This window comes from Eurytemora carolleeae, unplaced genomic scaffold (genome assembly GCF_000591075.1).
Source record: "Eurytemora carolleeae unplaced genomic scaffold, Eaff_2.0 scaffold740, whole genome shotgun sequence".
NCBI lineage: Eukaryota > Metazoa > Arthropoda > Copepoda > Calanoida > Temoridae > Eurytemora > Eurytemora carolleeae.
The window spans coordinates 82,564-84,595 of NW_019396631.1; the positions used below are offsets into that span (position 1 = coordinate 82,564).

At 36.3% G+C, this 2,032-nt stretch overlaps 1 protein-coding gene across 1 annotated transcript in view; it reads left to right on the forward strand.

Annotated features, from left to right (window-relative positions):
- Positions 1–2,032, forward strand: part of LOC111706591 (uncharacterized) — a 5,422-nt gene extending 3,390 nt beyond the window's left edge. Inside the window, exon 5 of the mRNA XM_023479503.1 lies at positions 1,858–2,032. Within this exon, the coding sequence (XP_023335271.1) occupies positions 1,858–2,032 (175 nt within the window). The remainder of the gene's footprint in view (positions 1–1,857) is intronic.

Consider the following 2,032-nt stretch of genomic DNA (forward strand, 5'->3'; position numbering starts at 1 on the left):
TAGTATACCAGATCACAGGTCACTCTAGTATACCAGATCACAGGTCTCTCTAGTATACCAAAACACAGGTCACTCTAGTATACCAGATTACAGGTCATTCAAGTATACCAGATCACAGGTCACTCTAGTATACCAGATCACAGGTCACTCTAGTATACCAGAACACAGGTCACTCTAGTAAACCAGATTACAGGTCATTCAAGTGTTCCAAAACATAGATAACTCTAGTTTACCAGATCACAGGTCACTTTAGTATACCAGATCACAGGTCACTCTTGTATAAAATTAAGAATTACCCGAAACTTCGATCTAAGTCGCATCAAACGTTCTTTTAATTTAAGAAATGTATTATGTTTTAAATAAAAATGCTGCAACCAAACAATAAGTTTGATTTTAACTCTTTTGTGTAAACTGAAAAGATTATGGTTGCGAGGTCGCAAAGTCGTTCCCTATCTAGATATTGAACTGTATTGTATTCACCAGTGTATTGATGCAAAAACAAACAGGAAATGTAGTTTACGCAAGAATATGGTCGCTATCTTTTTAACTGTCTTCTTCTCATTTGTATCTAAAGATCCTGTGATTGAACGAACTCCTAGTTTGTCAAGATATTGCCCCAAGCCCTGATCAGGGTTCCATCTCTCCTACCATCTAGTTCTTAAACAGATATACTACTCCGAGCTCTGATCAGGGTTCCATCTCTCCTACCATCTAGTTTTTAAATAGCTATTATCCTCTGAGCCCTGATCAGGGTTCCATCTCTCCTACCATCTAGTTCTTAAATAGCTTTTCTCCTCCGAGCCCTGATCAGGGTTCCATCTCTCCTACCATCTAGTTCTTAAAAACATTTAGTGAATAACATTTAAAAAAAAGACAACTCGAAGAACAACAATTTAAAGATAAAGATGTGAATAGAAAATGGGCTTGAAGAGCCCTGAATGCCTAGTTTTCTCAACCACCTCAACCTTCTGCAGTTACTCCCTTTGAAAGAACTACCAACTAATAAATCTCTGATCTTGTCCCTAGGTAGTTTTATGTAATAATAATATTTATATTGTAAGGTTGATAAACTCCAGAATACAATAGATCTGATTGCAACCCGTTTATTGGATTCAGAAACTAACCCTGATCAGTTAACAATATATTCAGGTAAAGAATTTGATTACTTGACTCAAACTATAGTTTTCTCATCCTTATATCCTTGAAACCCGGGACAGAACTTGAATCGCCTTTCATCGGTTCAAATTTGAATCACCGATTCAAACCCTTTCTTATCCTTTAACATTAAATCGGTATTTCAAATTTAAACTGGCAGTTGGAAGTTCAGGGATGTACCCAGATATAGTCAAGTTTTCACCTTCAGAAGTTCAGGGATGTATTCAGATATAGTCAAGTTTTCACCTTCAGGTTGCGAAAAAGTATGAAATAGAAACTAAGAATTAAAAACGATGTCAACTGTCACAAAGTCAAATTGTCTAATCCCTGTATCTTAGCAGTGTGCAAATTTTTGATATTTCAAACTTAGACTATTTAATCTTACAGAATTGAAACTTTAAAAATCTACGACATCGTGTTGCAAATATATGAGGCAAGAACTCAGTTCCTTTGAAATGTTCATGGAACTAAGCTTCGTGATCTAAAGTTTTAGGTCTCATTATTTGCGCAACATTGTTCTAAATATTGATAATCTAGTGGGTGTGTGTTTTTGTTTTTGTTAATTTTCATTCTCCCTGGGGAAAAGAATTTAGTCGTTTTCACGTTTTGCACCCAGATACATAAAGATATGTAGATATATCCATGATAACACAGGAATAGAAGAATTATTTGAAATCTGGAATTGATCATTGTTCATTTAAGGAGAGAACGAAGATGTGCAGATTTCAATCTCCAGTATCAGCTTCAGGTCACCTTCCACATACGAGGATCAGGGTTCAGTTATTTCCGTGGTTCTAGACAACCCGGAGAACAGGGAGAAGAAAGGACAACCCGATACCGTGGCACGGAGCTCCTTGGTTTTCAAATCTTTCCGTAA